The sequence below is a fragment of the Chelonia mydas genome, chromosome 4 (assembly GCF_015237465.2).
Source record: "Chelonia mydas isolate rCheMyd1 chromosome 4, rCheMyd1.pri.v2, whole genome shotgun sequence".
Lineage (NCBI taxonomy): Eukaryota > Metazoa > Chordata > Testudines > Cheloniidae > Chelonia > Chelonia mydas.
The window spans coordinates 136225396-136245090 of NC_057852.1; the positions used below are offsets into that span (position 1 = coordinate 136225396).

Consider the following 19695-nt stretch of genomic DNA (forward strand, 5'->3'; position numbering starts at 1 on the left):
GTTTATGTTGACTTCAGGTGAAGTTCTCAGAACCTCTGTAAATCATGCCTTTACCCTCTCCACATCTCATTTTTTCATCTGGAAGAGAGAGATAATATTCCTTTTTCTCCCTGCAGTATTGTAAATATTAAACAATGGTTAAGCAGCTCAAGTTCCTTGATGAATGATGCTGTAAAAGGACCAAGCATAAATTCCAGATGCCACACAAACTGTATTGTAGACTCCTTGAACATTAAGTAGTTCCACCAGCAGAATTGTTTTTCAGTTGTTCATCAGATTAGACCACCAATTATGGGGTTATGGCTGTTTGTTGCTAAGGCTTCAAACCTGCAGCTCCAGCAGCTTCTGGAAGCCCAAGTGGCAATGTCAGCTATGATCATTTAAGAATCAGACTGTGAGTGTTTCTTTCAGAAAGAGATCATGTCTAAGTCATCCATTTCTTTACAGGTGGTGCAACATGTAGCTAGCTGCTCGTTATTTCTTATTTCTATTGTGGTAGCACCTAGGAAAGCCTCAAACAGTTTAACGGACAGCCTCTAATGTCCTTTTGACTTGCAATAAATTTGATTGATGAGGAGAAATTAAAGAGGCTAGGACTTTTCAGCTTGGAAAACAGGAGACTAAGGGGGGATATGATAGAGGTATATAAAACGAGTGGTGTGGAGAAAGTAAATAAGGAAAGTTATTTACTTGTTCCCATATTATAAGAACTAGGGGCCACCAAATGAAATTAATGGGCAGCAGGTTTAAAATAAATAAAAGGAAGTTCTTCTTCACAAAGCGCACAGTCAACCTGTGGAACTCCTTGCCTGAGCAGGCTGAGAAGGCTAGGACTATAACAGGGTTTAAAAGAGAACTGGATAAATTCATGGAGGATCGGTCCATCAATGGCTATTAGCCAGGATGGGTAAGGAATAGTGTCCCTAGCCTCTGTTTGTCACAGGGTGGAGATGGATGGCAGGAGAGAGACCACTTGATCATAACCCGTTAGGTTCACTCCCTCTGGGGCACCTGGCATTGGCCACTGTTGGTAGACAGGATACTGGGCTGGATGGACCTTTGGTCTGACCCAGTTTGGACATTCTTATGTTCTTATGATGCTTGTAGTTTCTTGGGCAGCTAGACAGGTATAATGTAGAAATCTAAATATAATCAAACCAAGAAGAACTAACTGAAAACAGGAAGGTTCCTAAAGTTTACCATTGGGCATTAACAGACTATTAAAGGTCACTGTGGACATATGCTTTTCATCAGCTGAAAATTTAAAAAAAACTCGAACAATGAAGCTATTAGCATCTATGGCGAGAGAACATAAAACCAAGAAGATTCCATAGAGCTATATTTGTTTTCATGGGGGAAAAGGTCACCCACATTTATACCATAGGAATGGGTCCAATAAATAAGGCAAAAGCTACAGCAAGCACTTGTAGACTCTTCTGCAGCATTTGGAGGTGATTACATGACTCCAAATGGACACTTGGAAAGTCATTTACAGCAACTTTCATCCCAGAGGATCCCAAGCAGTAATAATTAGTCAGGTGGGCAGAAGGGATATAGTCTAGTAACATAGGTTTCAGAGTAGCAGCCGTGTTAGTCTGTATCCACAAAAAGAAAAGGAGTACTTGTGGCACCTTAGAGACTAACCAATTTATTTGAGCATAAGCTTTCGTGAGCTACAGCTCACTTCATCGGATGCATTCAGTGGAAAATACAGTGAGGAGATTTATATACACACAGAACATGAAACAATGGGTGTTACCATACGCACTGTAAGGAGAGTGGTCACTTAAGATGAGCTATTACCAGCAGGAGAGCGGGCGGGGGGGGGGGGGGGGGAGGGGAAGAGAGAAGAAAACCTTTTGTAGTGATAATCAAGGTGGGCCATTTCCAGCACTTAACAAGAACCTCTGAGGAACAGTGTGTGTATGTGGGGGGGAATAAACATGGGGAAATAGTTTTACTTTGTGTAATGACTCATCCACTCCCAGTCTCTATTCAAGCCTAAGTTAATTGTATCCAGTTTGCAAATTAATTCCAATTCAGCAGTCTCTCGTTGGAGTCTGTTTTTGAAGTCTTTTCGTTGTAATATTGCGACTTTTAGGTCTGTAATCGAGTGACCAGAGAGATTGAAGTGTTCTCTGATTGGTTTATGAATGTTATAATTCTTGACATCTGATTTGTGTCCTGGGAGTGGATGAGTCATTACACAAAGTAAAACTATTTCCCCATGTTTATTCCCCCCCACCCTCCCAACACACACACTGTTCCTCAGACTTTCTTGTTAACTGCTGGAAATGGCCCACCTTGATTATCACTACAAAAGGTTCCTCCCCCCGCCCTCTCTCCTGCTGGTAATAGCTCATCTTAAGTGATCACTCTCCTTATAGTGTGTATAACAACACCCATTTTTTTCATGTTCTGTGTGTACATAAGTCTCCTCACTGTATTTTCCACTGAATGCATCCGATGAAGTGAGCTGTAGCTCACGAAAGCTTATGCTCAAATAAATTGGTTAGTCTCTAAGGTGCCACAAGTCCTCCTTTTCTTTCTAGTAACATAGAAGGGCCTAGAGAGATTGCTAGTCACCACCTTGACGCTGCATCCTTGCATGCTATTTCACATTCCCCATCCTTTGTCTACAGTTTTTAAGACTGTAAACTCTTCACAGCGTTTACCACACTTTGGATGCTATTGTGACAAACAAGTAATAATAAAAGCCCTTTCTAAAACTACATACAGAGATGATTTCACTCTGTCCCATTTCCTCTTGACTCTGGGGTAGGACATGACAGCTGCTTAAAGCACATGGTACCACTAGTTTAGCAGAGGTGAAAAATATTGAACTGGATCCTCGTGTGGGATAATTCAGTGTAGCTCCACTGACTTCACTGAAACTACACCAATTTACATCAGCTGAGGATCTGGTCCATCATATGCAATGGAAGCCTCAGGGGGAATTTAGCTGGGCAGACTGTAATTAATCAGGACACTGGGGCTTTCATCTCTAACTTTTATGAAAAGTGCTGTGAAATTTTTAATGATCACAAGAGGTCCCCCTTTTATATTTCACCCTTCTAGAGTAAATGAATACAGAAATATACAGTAAAGCTTTATACCCAAGAGCATTCTTTGTAATTAATAAATAATATCTCCACCTTAACTACAGTGAAGCAGGAAATATTGCAATTATAACAACTCACAGTTTGCATGTACCTGTTTTACTCAGATGCCTTTCCTGTTTATACATTCATACAGCCTCCTTTGCGGTAAGGAAAAAAGCCTACAAAAAAGCAGCTGCACACTGAGAACCACAGCCTTTACAATTTGTATTCTATCACTGGAACATCAGTTATGTGTATAACCAAACATCCGGGAGAGGGCATCTAGCTAACGAAAGGTGGATTAGAGACAGAAAGAAAGATCAGTTCAACCAGAACTGGTTGAAAATTTTGCATCAACAATTTTCTGTCCACTGAACACTTACCAAATTAGACTTCTTTATCATCATCATCTTCCTGTAACACAAGTCCAATGTACCATGGGGACAGTTTGCTGCCTTACCTGCTCTTATGACACTTGAGAATGGACTTGCTGATCATCCCAAGATAGACTCCCTAGTGGATGGGAGGGCAGGGCATTCTCTTCAAAGGGCATGAGTCTAAAAAAATCATCTCCACAATTGATGTGTATAATTTGTGCTCATTAATGAAAATTCAACATTGTTGGGGTGGTGGGGACAGGGATTTTTTTTCATGCTGAATGTGGTAGATGAGGCCCTGAAACATAAACCCTTGTATCAGAGGCCCAGTATGAGACCTAAGGCCTGAGCTAAAGTAATGGTCAAGACTTTGTTAACATAAAGCAAAGTTAAGCTGAGCCAGAGGCAGGCCTTGCTCACAGAAGTTGGCAAGAAGAAGGCTGCTAATTGCATCTATACACATAGTTAAAAGGTATCAAGTACTAGTAGGATGAATAGGTGCCAGGATGGCACCAGAACATTCTGGTATGAACACATTCCACAGAGATAAGGAACAGGATGACCCATCCTAAAGAAAGGGTCAAAAGGATAACATGATGGATAGACTTGTTTGTTCAAACCAACATGTACCAGGAGAGAGGTAGCACCCTAACACATAGAGGGGTTGTACTTGATGTGTCAGGAGTGATGTGTAACTTGTTTGTACCTGTGTATAAGAATGCATCCCTGAGTGGATGTCTTTGTCTGTACTAGCAGAACTGTAGACATCTGATCCAGGGAGCTAGAAACTGTGTTTCGTTTGGCAATAAACCTGGCCGGGTGCCTTCATACCTTATTGGAGTCTGTGGTCATTGGGTGGTTAGCTCAAGATCTGCTGTGCCAGCGATCTGCGCAGAGCTGGGACAGCACACATGCACGCAGCCAACTGTTATCAACATTGAACAGAGTAGCACACAGGTGACGTGTGACGACACTGGTTAGCATTTATTTGTAACTGGAACCTTGACTTTTTTTGAGTTGAGGCATTTTAGGCCTTCAAGGTTTGAGTGCCAAAAAAATTAAAACTATTGTTCTCTCTGGATATAGTTTGGGAATGGGATAACACTTTGGGAATGGAAACAGTGAATTCCCCCCAAAAATGGAAAAATACATTTTCCATTGGCCTCTACTGGTGAGTACAACAGGATTGTACAACTGTAGAGTCATTATTAATGGAAGGAACAAATCTAAACCACTCCACAGAGTGCTAAAATTGCCCCACCTTAAAGATGAAATCAGTTACAGTCTGCAGGCTTATCCTACCCAATAGAAACTTTTCATGGCTGTTTAATTAACTCACTTTTGCAGATGCCATACATACCAAAACCCTAGAAAAAGGACTACAGTAAAGTGACAGTTACTGCAAATCAATCTGAAGCTATTTAATTTTTTCAGCAGTACAAAATAATTACAAACAGTGAGCTATGAAATAAAAATTAAAAAATCATTGTTAAAATAGTTATTAAAAATAAATATTTAAAATCTGTTGTCCACATGAGATCATTGATTCTTATTTATAAATACTACAAAACTAAATTAATCTGGGAAGGGTGTAACAACATTACTGAAACCAGTAATTTATTTTTTTAAAAATTAAAAACCTGCCATCCACATAAAATCACTGATCCTCAATTATAAATACATCCAAACTTTCAATATGTGAAGAGAATACGACATTACTGAATTACACCAAACATACTCTGCACATTGGAATATTTACTGTGTATTCTATTCTCACGTCATAAATTAATGTACATAGGAAAGACGCATGAAAATTCACTACATGCAATACACCTTATCGAAACAGAAGATTGTTTTTCCGATCAGTTCCAAGGTACTTTTCTCCCTAAGATGTGATTGGTGATTTTCTGTGGGGAAATATGAAGATAAATGACAGATTAATTAGTATTATTTCTCTAACAATGCTACTACCTAGCATTTAACTGTTCAAAACACTGTCACCAATAAGTAAATACCGATAAATCCCTTAACATATATCTTGCACCAACTGTGCTTTCCCCCGTAGAGGTATAAGGAGACAAGAATGTTGACACACTTCCCACTGGTGGAATGGCACAAACAGAGATCAAGAGAGGGAGCAAGTGCCTATTGTTATCGCACAAGCAAATGGAGGATTAATGTGCAACTATCATCTTCCAAATAATGGTTGATATTTCAATTATGAACTCACAAACTTGCTTTGACTGACATAATGGACTTACTGTGTGATGAAAGCAACAGTTCTTACTCCACTGTTTTAGTTGCCTTTGAGTAAACAAAGAAAATTAAGCAGGCGGCCTTCCAGAAGGCTAGATCAGAGACTTAGCTGTCTATCACTGAATAAGATAAAACTCCCTTACTCCTCTTGCCTAACAATGCTTTGTGGCTGCACATACACAAAGACACCAGGACCACTGGCAAAACATGTGGCTTTGGGAACAGAACTCTCTTTTTTCAATTTCTGTAATTGTATTGTCATGACAAGGTAGACAAGACAGTTAATAAATCAAGTAATTGTGTGTACGAACAGGTTTTCCACTGATGATGGGGTTTTATTAAATATCTGTTCTGTATTATTATTCTTTTCTGATTCAGTGACAGGCTGTCCCTTATTGTGAGGCTGTTTCGACAACTCTTACCCTTTGCCCAAGGAAGTGCACAGAATTTCTTCCCCACATTTTAGTGGAAAAACTTCTATTTCTGAAAGTTCAAGTCTCTCTTACTTTCCACATCTCTCTCTGGATACTAAGTCTCTTCTCTTTGAGCATCCAGTGGCCTTGTGTCTCCCAGTTTATGATCTCTGATATTAAGTGAACAAACTTCAGATATAAAAGCACCACACCTTTGTGCTGATTCAGTCAGCAGGTTGTGGTATCTCTGAAGCACGGAGAAGTCTTACTCTGCTTTGTAAAGTGCAGTGTAAACACACAGGATTATCTATATAATCTACTAATAGAGAGAACTGATATGCTCATTAGCAGATCTGATCTATTGCACGACAGAGGACGCAGATGCACACAAACAAATGATCCAATTTATTAAAGTATAATAATTATACTGTATATTCATTACAGTATAATGGAAAACTTTGTAAGCAACAGAAAAATCATCATCCATCTCGGTATGAAATCTGCCCCTCAATACTGCACACATACTGCCCTATTCCATCCTGCGATCTCAAGATACTTGCACAGCTACTGAAGAACAGCCCTGACTGGAACAAATTACATTTGCCATGTGCAGCTGCACAGTACATGGCACTGGTGCCAGTGGTTATGCCTTGCTGTTTTCTAACTGGCAGTTTTGTAGAAATGTTGACTACTCTGGACTCAGAAAGTTGCCCCAGACTGAACTGAACTCTGGTCCCAAAGATGGAAGATAAGAACTTTAACAACCTCTCCCTTAACAATTAAAAAAACTGTTTAAAAGTCGCTGGTGGGAGGCAACAAGAAGGTCAAAAATCAGATGAACAGATTCACTAAAGCAGCAAGTGGGACTCACAGCTCTAAGAAGATTATTATATGCCTATATGCCTCTGGAAACAACATTCTTCCTTTCCAGCTGGTGTAATGACACCTACTGGCCAATATCTTACTTACAGCCTCCCTCCCCCACCACCTCCTCACCCTTAAAGTGACATCTAATCTCAAAAACTGGCTCATTGTTTCTGATTTTTAATGCATGCATGGACGCTCAGATCTTTAAAAGGGAAAATATGTAATCAAATTAATTTGTCCAACACCTGTGGGATTTTCTTCCTATGCTACCCAACTCTGAGTCACCAACAGAGCAACATCCATCCTGTGCCCTGAATGAGACAGGAGGCCCGTGGGAAAAAAAACAGTAAGTGATCATGTAATTAAAGACTGTATCATAACTCATACACACAAGAGGGTCCAATTAAGGTTACACAGTCAACCTGGAATTCCGCCCCAGTTCCAGTCCCCCTGCCCAGCCCCTCCCAGTCTCACCTAACCCAACTCCCATTTTCTCTTTCTCCCTGTGCCAGCCTCCAGTTCTAGTCTCCCTCTACACACACACTGCTCCTTGTTCCAACCTACTGACCCAGCAGGTCAGGCACGTGTCCTGTCTGCATTCAAATCCGAGACCTTCCTCCTCCACGCTTTCTCGGCCGGGAAGGCAGTCATCATTGAGAACACAACAGATAGGGTCCCTGCTCCCAGTTATTGTGCCCACAACCCAGCTCTGACAGAGTCTACAGCAGCTCAGAGCTGCAATGCAGGGAAATTCTTGCTCAGCCACAGGCTGTACAGTCTGGCTTCCTTCTTCAAATGGGAAGTTTCCATTTTAAATGGCAAAATTCAATATCTTCCATCAGTGTTTAAAGTGTTGTAGGAGCTGGGAAGGTCCCAGGATATTTGTCCAGTCAAAGATATTACCTCATTTACCTTTTCTCTCTCATATCCTGGGACCAACATGGCTACAACAACATACATGATATATAATTTATGCACATATACATAAAGTAGTTAATCCATCTTTCATATTAAGGGGACATGAAAAATCACCTGAGTCTTGCAATCCTAATGGTTTATGCCATTTCCAGAGCCACTCCATGGAATTAGTTTCTTTATGTATGGTCGAATCCCCTTACATTATGAACTTATATCAATAGCATGTTAACAACAACAGCTAAACAATTCCGTTTGCAGTTATTCTGTGCAGCCACAGAAGAAAATAAAGACATACTCTATTTATTGCAATGAATCACCCTTCCTCTGAACCAAGGACACATGCAGGTCTGAAATGTCCTGCTTTGCACCATTCATCTCTCTCTCTCATGTCTCCTGCTAACTATACTACTTCAATCTCAACTCCAGAAAGTATTCATTAACATTGTAAGACTTAACTGTACTTTAGATCCAGCAATGGCTATGACCATTAATAAAAACCACACCCCTCTCTCTTTGAATTGTGGCATTCTGTTCTGTGCTGACGTTAGCCCTTAAGAGTGTAAGCTCTTGGCCATTTACCAATTGCACAGCAAGGTGTACATTTAAGACATTAATAAAAATAATATTTATATACAGAATCTTGTTGTAGTCATATAAATTGGATCATTATTATGGTTCAGTATTTACCATCCTAAGACAGAAAATCAAAGAAACATATCCAAAATATTCTTTATGAAGCACTTTTCAGACTGGTAAAATATTCTGAAGGTAGTCAGCAAAAGGATAGTACCAAATTCCAGTAACTTAAACAACATGGATCCATCAGGCAGGTTAAGAGGGCATTCAGAATGGTACCACATTTAAACAAATAAACAAACCTTAACCATAACCTTATTTTTAGACATTAATCTCTGTTGTGGCCGGCCAGCTCCTGCTTTGGTGGGATGCCCCAGCATGCAATGGGCCATTACACCAAAACTTGGAACATGTTGGAAGTATGGAGACAGGAGCCCAGTTTGCAATTTAGGTGTACATCCAGAGGGACTGTTTACTATATAGTGTATGCAGCGTTGCTGTGACAGTGTTGGTCCCAGATTGGGACCACATCCTGAAAGAAATCTTTCCTGGACCCACTCGTCTCGCCTTCAGACAACGCCCCAACATCATCATCAGAAGCAAGCTCCTCACAGGCGAGGGACACATCAACTCAAAGTGGCACCTGACCCTGCTAAAACAACAGGTGCGAAACCTGCAGACATACCTCCCCTGCTATGATGATCAACACCCTCCACAACACACCTTTCAAGATCAGTGGGTCCTATATATGCCTATCACTACATGTGGTGTACTTCATCTAATGCACTAAATGCCCCAATAATAACTAAGTGGGTGAAACCAATCACTGCGCTCTCACATGAACTCTCACAGAAAAACAATAAAAGATAAATACCATATTCCCTGTGGGTGAACACTTTTCACAGAGCAATCATAGAATATCAGGGTTGGAAGGGACCTCAGGAGGTCATCTAGTCCAACCCCCTGCTCAAAGCAGGACCAATCCCAATTAAATCATCCCAGCCAGCGCTTTGTCAAGCCTGACCTGAAGAACCTCAAAGGAAGGAGATTCCACCACCTCCCTAGGTAACCCATTCCAGTGCTTCACGATCCTCCTAGTGAAAACGTTTTTCCTAATATCCAACCTAAACCTCCCCCACTGCAACTTGAGACCATTACTCCTTGTTCTGTCATCTGCTACCACTGAGAACAGTCTAGATCCATCCTCTTTGGAACCCCCTTTCAGGTAGTTGAAAGCAGCTGTCAAATCCCCCCTCATTCTTCTCTTCTGCAGACTAAACAATCCCAGTTCCCTCAGCCTCTCCTCATAAGTCATGTGTTCCAGTCCCCTAATCCTTTTTGTTGCCCTCCGCTGGACTCTTTCTAATTTTTCCACATCCTTCTTGTAGTGCGGGGCCCAAATTTGGACACAGTACTCCAGATGAGGCCTCACGAATGCTGAACAGAGGGGAACGTTCATGTCCCTCGATCTGCTGGCAATGCCCCTACTTATACAGCCCAAAATGCCGTTAGCCTTCTTGACAACAAGGGCACACTGTTGACTCATATCCAGCTTCTCGTCCACTGTAACCCCTAGGTCCTTTTCTGCAGAACTGCTGCCTAGCCACTCGGTCCCTAGTCTGTAGCGGTGCATGGGATTCTTCCGTCCTAGGTGCAGGACTCTGCACTTGTCCTTGTTGAGCCTCATGAGATTTCTTTTGGCTCAATCCTCTAATTTGTCTAGGTCCATCTGTGTCCTATCCCTACCCTCCAGCGTATCTACCACTCCTCCCAGTTTAGTGTCATCTGCAAACTTGCAGAGGGTGCAATCCACGCCATCCTCCAGATCAGTAATGAAGATATTGAACAAAACCTGCCCCAGGACCAACCCTTGGGGCACTCTGCTTGATACCAGCTGCCAACTAGACATGGAGCCACTGATCACTACCCGCTGAGCCTGATGATCTAGCCAGCTTTCTATCCACCTTATAGTCCATTCATCCAGCCCATACTACTTTAACGTGCTGGTGAGAATACTGTGGGAAACCGTCTGATCTCTCAGTCCTCATCCTCAAAGGAAACCAGCACAAAACCTTCAAAAGACAAGCCTGGGACGTTACATTCATAACTTTACTAGACACTAAAAATCATGGACTGAACAGAGACACTGGATTTAATTGGAATTAATTTGCAAACTGGACACCATTAAATCAGGCTTGAATAAAGTCTGCGAGTGGATGGGTCATTACACAAAGTAAAACTATTTCCCCATGCTTATTTTTTCCCCCTGCTGTTACGCACACCTTCTTGTCAACTGTTGGAAATGGGCCATCCTGATTATCACTACAAAAGGTTTTTCTTCTCCTGCTGATAATAGCTCACCTTAATTGATCACTCTCATTATAGTGGGTATGGCAACACACATTTTTTTCATGTTCTCTGTGTATATATACACATCTTCCTACTGTATTTTCCACTGCATGCATCCGATGAAGTGGGTTTTAACCCATAAAAGCTTATGCTCAAATAAATTTGTTAGTCTCTAAGGTGCCACAAGTACTCCTCGTTCTTTTTACTGGATTTAACGTTTATTACAACAATCTATAATCCACTAAACATTCCCTCAGCTCCCCGCCCACCCATGACTGGAGAAGTGTTAACAAGCCACTTCACCTTGAATGGTCCCTTGAAATATGTGTTAACTACTTATGCTAAACAATCTGTTCCACCTCTATTTATCTGCGACACTGGGTACATTTCCCAGATCTGAGGAGGAGCTCTATGTAAGCTCAAAAGCGTCTCTCTCTCACTAACAGAAGTTGGTCCAGTGAAAGCTATTACCTCACCGACTTTGTCTCTACATACGGTGGATTATTCCCTGAATCTAGTGTTCTCTGAAGACTGATTTATAGGGTCGGGGATGGGGGTGTAACGGAAGTGAGAAGCTGAGCCAGTTTTGATAAAGTCTGGGACTTCAGTGTTGTGACATCAATGAAGGTCACAAGCAGTAATTTCTATTTTTTATTAAGTCACAATGTAAGAACTACATATATGGATGTCTAGAACACTGATATCATAAAAGTGATAAATTGCCAGTCTCAGAGATACGTTTATTAAGAGAATTTATGGAGCACTTCTGTGGTATAAATATTTTTAAATCATGTCACAGTACATTATATATAATTGCAACCTCCTTGTTATAGATCACCAGATGCCATGACCCAGAAAAACACCTTCTCTCCACTGAATACAATGTAGTTACCATGTACCATGTCACAATGAACTCAGATTAGTCTCTAGAGCATATTGGTCCACTCCATAAAACCACCACCAATCTCTGCTAAAGAGAAAGATCACTGGTATTGGAATGGTAAGACTGCTGCACAGAATAAAAGGGAGGTGCATTAACATAGATGTATCTAGGGAACTGTGCATGATGTATCTTTTACTATAGCTGCCTCTAAATCACAACTTAACTGCATATGGAATTCTGAGTATTAATCTTTAGTACATTAACATTAGCCAACCTGCCAGCTAAATGAACACTCAAGAATCTACTGTCCAGTCTCCAGAGGGTTAACAAGTCATTTTTTCAAAGTCCTCCCAAATCATACAACCAAAGCTATAACAAGGACAGTGATTCATTATTAAACTTGTCAAACATGCTTTGCAAATCCCACTGTGAATTCTGAAAGCTCTTGTGTTTATAATATAAACCAGGGCTAAACACCAGAGTTCAAAGACGTCATCAATGGAACACTTTCAGTATGCCCACCAGAATCTCTCTGTTCTGTCTTCAGGGATTGGGGCAAGGCCTTTCTAGTCATATTTATTTATTTGGGACCATTTTTCCTCCCTTTTCAACAGATTTTCTTTTTCATTTTTATGTATTGAGTGTGCACATTGGGCAGAGGTTGGTCTGTTGAAGTGTGGCTAAGTTGGGTCACTGCAGCTTGGTTTAAGTGTTGTATATATATTCTGTTCAGCATCCACACACAGAAATGCATACTGTAGAAAATATATAAATATAATAGAATCATAGAAATGTAGGGCTAGGAAGGGACTTTGAGAAGTCATCTAGTCCATCCCCCTGATGCTGAGGCAGGACCAAGTAAACCTAGATCATCCCTGACAGATGTTTGTTTAACTCGTTCTTAAAAACCTACGACAGGGATTCCCCAACCTCCCTTGGTAACCTATCCCAGTATTTAACTATCCTTATAAAGTTTTTCTTAATATCTGACCTAAATCTCCCCTGCTGCAAACTAAGCTGATTACATGGAGAACGACTGATCACCACCTTCTTTACAACTGTCCTTAACATATTTGAAGACTTATCAGGTCCCCCTCCTCAATCTTCTCTAAACTAAACATGCTCTATTTTTAAAAAAAATCCTTCCTCTTATGTCAGGTTTTCTAAACCTTCTATCATTTTTGTTGCTTTCCTCTGAACTCTCTCCAATTTATCCACATCTTTCCTAAAATGTGGTTCCCATAACTGGAACACTACTCCAGTGCTGAGTAGAGCAAAACAATTACCTCCTGTGTCTTACATACAACATCCTGTTAATATCCCCGTCTTTTTTGCAAGTGCATCACATTGTTGACTCATATTCAATCTGTGATCTATTGTAACCCCCAGATCCTTTTCTGCAGTACTACTGTCTAGTCAGTTATTCCTCAAGCTGTAGCTGGACATTTTATTTTTTCCTTTCTAAGTGTAGTACTTTGCACTTGTCTTTACTGGATTTTATCTTGTTGTTTTCAGACTAATTCTCCTATTTGTCAAGGTCATTTTGAATTCAAATCCTGTCCTCCAAAGTGCTTGCAACCCCTCCCAGCTTGGTGTCATCTGCAAATTTTATAAGCATACTCTCCACTCCATTATCTAAGACATTAATGAAAATATTGAACAGTACAGAATCATGCAGGACCCCACTAGATATAACGTTCCAGGTTGACCGTGAATCATTGATAATTACTCTGAAAAATAGTTTTTCAACCAGTTTTGCATTCACTTTATAGTGATTTAATCTAGAGTAAATTAATTTGACCCAAAGTAAGAGATCTTGAATATCCTAGTCTAACTTGTTTGCCTGGAATTCTCTTTTCCCTGATGACCTGTAGAAGGCCGGCTTGTGAGACAGAACACCTACCGTTTTGTAAAGCTGTGCTTTCAGTCGGTATGAAGTATATTCAGATTTTCTTTTCTCTTCCTCTCGCCTCTTCTGCACCTCAGGCAGCTGTTCATAGATTCTTAGTGTAAATACAACATAAAGACAAAAAAAGTTACTTGGGAATAAAGGACCTTGAAGATAAAAAGCAGGATGTTTTTTTTCACTAACGTTCTCTCAAAGGCTTCTGGCCAAATATAGCAGAGAAAGATTATCTTTTGGGGTAGCTAGTGTCATGGAGGCCAAACGTGGAATACACGATCACAGCCAGCCATGATACTGGAAGTTTCCACATCCCACAATGCCATTCACTGAAGTATCACCCCCTAAAAGAGTATTTTTGGGAGTAATGTCAATGATATGGCAGCACTCTCCAAAAAGTGCAATTTTCAGGATCACCAGCAGAGAATGGTGCCACCAGTGGATAGGCAGGTTGGGTTCCAAATACCAAGTTTATCTGTAAATGGTACATATTTTTGTGGCGAGAAAGCACTTGAAATGGGTCAAATTTGGCAGAATCATCTGTGATATCCAAAGATCTAGGGCCAGATTTTGCCCTCTCCTCCTGTTGAGCCTCCCCCAGGCAGGAGCCAGGAATAATGGGAAGCCTTGAACTCAGAAAGCATAAGGACTAGGACCTCTGCAAGGCCAGTGCTGCTGTTGCCAGTTCTGTACAGTGATCAGGATCTTAGTCTCCCTTCTACACACTGGCTAGGCACAGAAGGCAACAGACACTGTACCCTCTTCCTAGGGTTGGCACAGGAGCTGTGCTCAGCCCACACTCCCACAAAGCTTGTGTCTGCTTTAAGACTGGAAACCGCTAATTTCATGGCAATCTTTAAAAAAGGGAAGAAGGAGGATCCTGGGAACTACAGGCCAGTCAGCCTCACCTCAGTCCCCAGAAAAATCATGGAGCAGGTCCTCAAGGAATCAATCCTGAAGCACTTACACGAGAGGAAAGTGATCAGGAACAGTCAGCATGTATTCACCAAGGGTAGGTCATGCCTGACTAATCTAATAGCCTTCTATGATGAGATTACTGATTCTGTGGATGAAGGGAAAGCAGTGGATGTATTGTTTCTTGACTTTAGCAAAGCTTTTGACACGGTCTCCCACAGTATTCTTGTCAGCAAGTTAAAGAAGTATGGGCTGGATGAATGCACTATAAGGTGGGTAGAAAGTTGGCTAGATTGTCGGGCTCAACGGGTAGTGATCAATGGCTCCATGTCTAGTTGGCAGCCGGTGTCAAGTGGAGTGCCCCAGGGGTCGGTCCTGGGGCCGGTTTTGTTTAATATCTTCATAAATGATCTGGAGGATGGTGTGGATTGCACTCTCAGCAAATTTGCGGATGATACTAAACTGGGAGGAGTGGTAGATACGCTGGAGGGCAGGGATAGGATACAGAGGGACCTAGACAAATTGGAGGATTGGGCCAAAAGAAACCTGATGCGGTTCAATAAGGATAAGTGCAGGGTCCTGCACTTAGGACAGAAGAACCCAATGCATAGCTACAGACTAGGGGCCGAATGGCTAGGCAGCAGTTCTGCGGAAAAGGACCTACGGGTTACAGTGGACGAGAAGCTGGATATGAGTCAGCAGTGTGCCCTTGTTGCCAAGAAGGCCAATGGCATTTTGGGATGTATAAGTAGGGGCATAGCGAGCAGATCGAGGGACGTGATCGTTCCCCTCTATTCGACATTGGTGAGGCCTCATCTGGAGTACTGTGTCCAGTTTTGGGCCCCACACTACAAGAAGGACGTGGATAAATTGGAGAGAGTCCAGCGAAGGGCAACAAAAATGATTAGGGGTCTGGAACACATGACTTATGAGGAGAGGCTGAGGGAGCTGGGATTGTTTAGTCTGCGGAAGAGAAGAATGAGGGGGGATTTGATAGCTGCTTTCAACTACCTGAGAGGTGGTTCCAGAGAGGATGGTTCTAGACTATTCTCAGTGGTAGAAGAGGACAGGACAAGGAGTAATGGTCTCAAGTTGCAGTGGGGGAGGTTTAGGTTGGATATTAGGAAAAACTTTTTCACTAAGAGGGTGGTGAAACACTGGAATGCGTTACCTAGGGAGGTGGTAGAATCTCCTTCCTTGGAAGTTTTTAAGGTCAGGCTTGACAAAGCCTTGGCTGGGATGATTTGATTGGGGATTGGTCCTGCTTTGAGCAGGGGGTTGGACTAGATGACCTCCTGAGGTCCCTTCCAAGCCTGATATTCTATGATTCTACGAAAATGGCTGCCAAGTTCACATAGGACTGAATGCCTCCACTAATAAAAAAAATAATTGGAGCAGAGACACTACCATATTCTAAATGGTCAGCCTTGTATAATACTTAAACAGGAGAAACCGTACCTTGCTTCTTTTCTCACACAGATTCGAGATCGAGTGAATACAGTAGAAACTTTCTACACACACCATGTTGTACCTAAAATGTATTGTTTTAAGAGATTGATTGCTTTGCTCTTTTATGCAATAGATTTCATCAGATCACGGCCTACAATGCCAGAGGGAACTGGAAGCAGATTTTCTTTTAAACACATTTATTCCTTCAACTGGTAATCATTTGAAATGGCTTCAGTTTATTCTGTTTTGAGGATAAGGGATACACAGTGTGACGTGGCAAGGCCAGATGGCTATGGAAAAGTAGTGGGAGATAGATATATTAACTCCAGGCTAAACAAATCCCTGGTACCAGGATAAGTGAAATGGCAGCTGCTCCAGGTCAATTAAGACACCTGGGGCCAATTAAGAACTTTTTTTTTTTTTTTTTTGGAAACAGAAAAAAAAATTTTATTGTGACAATTACAAGAATTACCAAAGAACCAAATCAAAGTATGCAACAAAACAACGCAAACAGAAGGTATAACACAGCAGCTTTCAGGAGGGAGAAGTGTTCAGGCTAGCCTGGGCCCAGAGCGGGGGGGCTTCCTCGACACTCGTGGTCTTCCACCCCCTCGAGTTACCTAGTGCCGCGCCCGGTATCACCGATTATCCCCCCCCGAGAGTGCCTGGCAAGATGGGCACGGCTGCGGGGTGGGTGGTTTGGGGGTGGGGGGGACACCCACGTATTATAGGACCCCTCCTAGATGACAGTGACGATGGTGTCCACAGCGGCAATGGCTGGGGCTGGTGTCTCTCGCTCTTCCCCTCAATCAAAGGTCAGACGGAGGGAACCGGACGGGGTCACCGAGCAGAGAGCCCCGGACAGCGCCCACCGCTCTTCGAAGGTGTCAAGGGAGTCAGTGGACGCCGCCCAGAGAAACTCCGCTCGGATACGTGAATGTACTGAGGATCGGAAAAAGGCCCTACAATCGCAGGACGTTTCATGGGCCAACCTCTTCTCTCTGGTTTTGTAAATGGCTGTTTTAGCCAAGGCTAGGAGGAGGTTAACCAGGAGATCCCGCGATTTTGTGGGGCCATGGATGGGGAGTGTATAGATAAAGAGGTGGGGAGAAAAATGAAGCCAGAAGCGCAATAAAAGATTTGTGAGGAGCCGAAAAAGGGGCTGCAATCTGGCACACTCTAAATAGACATGCGCCAGGGTTTCCCTCACATTACAAAAAGGACAAGTATCCGGGATGGAAGTAAACCGTGTAAAAAACACGCCCGTGCTCACAGCTCCGTGAAGGAGCCGCCAACTGATGTCCCCGACGGGCCTTGGGACCAGGGTGGAGTACAGGCTGGCCCACCGAGGTTGCTCACCCTCCAAAGGTAGCAGGAGGTCCCGCCACTTTGTGTCGGGACGGGACACCAGGGTGTGGGCGTGAAGGGTGTGAAGCGTGAGTGTATACAAATATTTCCGTGATGCAAGTTGAAAACTGACCGGCTGCAGTTCATGCAGCCGGCTCGCTGTGAAAGGGTGAGGGGTTTGTCGGGATCGGCAGGGTAGGGGCCCAATGGAAAGGTCCGGTGGGCCTGGGGTAGAGGATGGGCGGGGTGCGCCCTCGCACAAGGCGCGGTTAACATAAGTCTGAGCAGCGGGGATCAAGGCAGCCCTCACCTCCTGAAGTACGCGACAGGGAGTACGGGGGCTGGAGAGCCCCATGCGCCGAGCGAGCGTCAGGGGATCCAGCCAGTCTCTCCGGTCGTAGTCCAGGAGGTCTCCGACCCTCGTGACCTCCGCCAGGACCAGCCTCTGGCGCACCGAGCGGGACTCCGCCACCTGCACACAGAGTTGGGGGTTGTGTAGCAGGGGCTCCGTGAGGAGATCTGCTCCCACAGTGGCCGCCACGGACCTGGTCGTGAGAAACAGTTTCCAGGTCCGGAGGAGGTCCTGGTAGAAGACCGGCAGCTCGGAGAGGTCTCGCGGAAAACCTCTCGGACAAAGATAAAAGAGCTGCCGGTCGTATCAGAGCCCGTGGAAGCGGCGCAGGAAGGCGTGCGCCAATATGCTCCACGTCGAACTACCTGCACTGTAAAGGAGCCTCTGCAGGGCCTGGAGGCGGAAAACGCGGACCTGAGTGTAGCCAATTAAGAACTTTCCAGAAGGCACGGAGAAGGCTAGGTTGATTGGGACACCTGAAGCCAATCAGGGGCTGGCTGAAACTAGTTAAAAGCCTCCCAGTTAGTCAGGTGGGGGTGCACGTCAGGAGCTGTGGGAGGAAGCTGCGCTGTTGGAGAGGCTGAGCACTACACACCATATCAGGCACAAGGAAGGAGACCCTGAGGTAAGGGTGAAGTGGAGCTTGAGGAAGTGAGGGCTGCTGTGGGGGAAGTAGCCCAGGGAATTGTACATGTCATGTTTCTAAAAGGTCAGCTACCATAGCTGATACTATTAGGGTCCCTGGGCTGGAGCCCGGAGTAGAGGGTGGGCCCGGGCTCCCCCCCCCCCGACCTTTGCCCCCTGATTAATCTCTGAGACTGGGAGACAACAGAGACTGTGCAAGGAAGGATAACTTCTCCTCACCTCCCTCGCTGGCTTATGATGAAAATGGCTCAGTAGACTGTGACCCTTGTCTCTAGAGAGAGAAGGGTTACGTGGAGGGTCACAGTGAGCCTCTGAGGATAGCAAAATCCGCAAGGAAACACGGGACCCCCAGAGGCAAGGACAGAGCTTTGTCACAATAGGATCAAATGTAGCTGAGAGTAAGTGGGTGCATCTCCCATGGAAGTCTCTGTGCTAATTTCAGCAAGGACATAAGATGGTCAAAAAACAGGGGCAAGTGCCAAGTTGTGTAACTTGCACCAATTTGACATTTAGCAGGTCTGTAAAATACATCACAGGGTATGGAAGTGAGGGAAGTTAGCAGGAAAAGAAATGGGAGGGTACTAGATAAAGCAGACTCTCCCTACTTTAAATTACCCTTCCACCATCCCCAACGGTCCCAGGGAATGAATTTGACCAATGCTGTACCTGATTCCTATGCAATATCCTAAAGCTCAAACTACGATTAAACCACACACATTTGCAGAGAGTCCAGACTATGATGTACAAACATGTCAGTTAATATGTTGAATTAGTAATCAGTTAACCTGAGTTAAACTCTAGAGTAGATATACCCGATGAGGCTGATTCTTGTGGGAGTAGGCATATACAAATTAAAATAGGGTACTTAAAGAAAGAACTCCATTATAAAAATAAGAACACGGCCACTACAGTATTAACAGTTCCCTTAACGTAGAGCTCTTTGCTACTACCTTCTCACAGACATACCTTCTCTTTTGTCCCTGTTTTCCTACTCTGTTTGTGGCTGCTCCCAGACGCCCAACATTTCTAAAAACTTCACTAGCAGCATTACCTCTACAGAGAAGACAAAATGAGTAACATTTGGATTCTCAATTTTACTTCTACTAAGACTTAAACTGAAGGAGTTAGGCAGTACTTGGATTAATACACTGGTCTTTCACCTCTGAAGTCACAGGTATAGAATTGCATCCATTCATAAGTGAAAAGGCTACTGGGGGTTTCATTCTCTGGGTGGATGCTTTATCCACTTCATCAGGAAGGGTGGCCTGAAGTGGTTAGGGCATTAGCCTACTACTTGGGGAGATCTGGGTTTGATTCTCTACTCTGACACCAACTTCCTGTGTG

The 19695-nt window shown here is 43.3% G+C and overlaps 1 protein-coding gene across 12 annotated transcripts in view; it reads right to left on the reverse strand.

The window, feature by feature from the left end:
- Positions 1–4884: 4884 nt before the first annotated feature.
- Positions 4885–19695, reverse strand: part of ALMS1 (ALMS1 centrosome and basal body associated protein) — a 133452-nt gene continuing 118641 nt past the window's right edge. For 7 of the 12 annotated variants that reach the window (XM_043544936.1, XM_043544934.1, XM_043544933.1 and 4 more), the window contains 2 exons: positions 13644–13743; positions 4885–5385 (listed from right to left, as the gene is read on the reverse strand). In XM_043544936.1, coding sequence (XP_043400871.1) covers positions 5341–5385; positions 13644–13743 — 145 coding nt within the window. In that variant the 3' untranslated portion in view covers positions 4885–5340. Of the gene's footprint in view, positions 5386–13643; positions 13744–19317; positions 19405–19695 lie in introns of all 12 variants that reach the window. The other 5 variants (XM_037898377.2, XM_037898372.2, XM_037898370.2 and 2 more) reach the window with 1 other exon arrangement.